Source organism: Pan paniscus, chromosome X (genome assembly GCF_029289425.2).
Source record: "Pan paniscus chromosome X, NHGRI_mPanPan1-v2.0_pri, whole genome shotgun sequence".
Lineage (NCBI taxonomy): Eukaryota > Metazoa > Chordata > Mammalia > Primates > Hominidae > Pan > Pan paniscus.
The window spans coordinates 112,182,583-112,183,912 of NC_073272.2; the positions used below are offsets into that span (position 1 = coordinate 112,182,583).

Here is a 1,330-nt window from a genome sequence, read left to right on the forward strand (position 1 = left end):
AAAAAAGATAAATTGCACTTCAAAATTAAAAGCTTCTGTGTATCAAAGGACACTATCAAGAGAGTGAAAAGATAACCCACATGGGGGGGGGGAATGTTTTCAAATCATATATCTGATAAGGGCCTAGTATCTAGAATATATAAAGAAAGTGAAGGCAACCTAATTTTAAGACACCCCAAAGACTGGAGTAGATATTTCTACAAAGAATATATGCAAAAGGTCAATAACTACATGAGAGGATGCTCAAAATTATTAGTCATTAGGATAATACAAATAGAAACACATGAGATGGACTAGGGAACAATACAGTCAGGATGGCTGAAGGTGACCACAAGAAACCAAAGGGCAAGATGTCTGCTTATGCCTTCTTTGCGCAGACATGCAGAGAAGAACATAAGAAGAAAAACCCAGAGGTCCCTGTCAATTTTGTAGAATTTTCCAAGAAGTGCTCTGAGAAGCGGAAGACCATGTCTGGGAAAGAGAAGACCAAATTTGATGAAATGGCAAAGGTGGATAAAGTACACTATGATCAGGAAATGAAGGATAATGGACCAGTTGAGGGAGGCAAGAAGAAGGACCCTAATGCCCTCAAAAGGCCACTGTCTGGATTCTTCCTGTTCTGTTCAGAATTCCACCCCAAGATCAAATCCACAAATCCTGGCATCTCTATTGGAGACATGGCAAAAAAGCTGGGTGAGATGTGGATTAACTATAGTGACAGGGAAAAGCAGCCTTACATCACTAAGGCAGCAGACCTGAAGGAGAAGTATGAGAAGGATGTTGCTGACTATAAGTCTAAAGGAAAGTTTGATAGTGCAAAGGGTCCCACTAAAATTGCCTGGAAAAAGGTGAAAGAGAAAGACAAAGAAGATGAGGAGGAAGAAGAGGAGGAGGAAGAGAAGAAGGAGGAGGGGGAATAAAAAAACTGTTTATCTGTCATCTTATGAATGCCTTAGAGTAGGGGAGTGTCATAATTGACATATCTCTTATTTGAGAAGTGTCTGTTGCCCTCATTAAGTTTAATTACAAAATTTGATTATGATCATATTGTAGTCTCTTGAAGTGCTCTAGAAATTGTCAGTGGTTTACATGAAGTGGTTGGGTGTCCGGAGCATCCTGAAACTGTATCAAAGTTGTACATATTTCAAACATTTTAAAAATGAAAAGTCACTCTGGTATTCTCCCTACTCTGTGTACATTGCAGTTGGAGCGACAAGGCATTTAAAGATGTTTCTGGCAGTTTTTTTATTTTTAAGGTGGTATTAAGTCTATGGTTATTGGCTAGAAATGCTGAGTTATCAACTGCATATATCTATAATTTGTAAAAAAG

The 1,330-nt window shown here is 38.4% G+C and overlaps 1 protein-coding gene across 1 annotated transcript; it reads left to right on the forward strand.

Annotated features, from left to right (window-relative positions):
• The first annotated feature begins 314 nt into the window (after positions 1 to 314).
• Positions 315 to 1,068, forward strand: LOC100969665 (high mobility group protein B3-like). Its single transcript, XM_034949697.2, has one exon. It carries the CDS (start codon positions 315 to 317, stop codon positions 918 to 920), a length of 606 nt encoding a protein of 201 aa, XP_034805588.1. The 3' UTR covers positions 921 to 1,068.
• The last annotated feature ends 262 nt before the right edge of the window (positions 1,069 to 1,330 follow it).

What these genes read in the sequence shown, in the direction of transcription:
- LOC100969665 (XM_034949697.2), top strand. Translation starts at nt 315, where the DNA reads ATGGCTGAAGGTGACCACAAGAAACCAAAGGGCAAGATGTCTGCTTAT.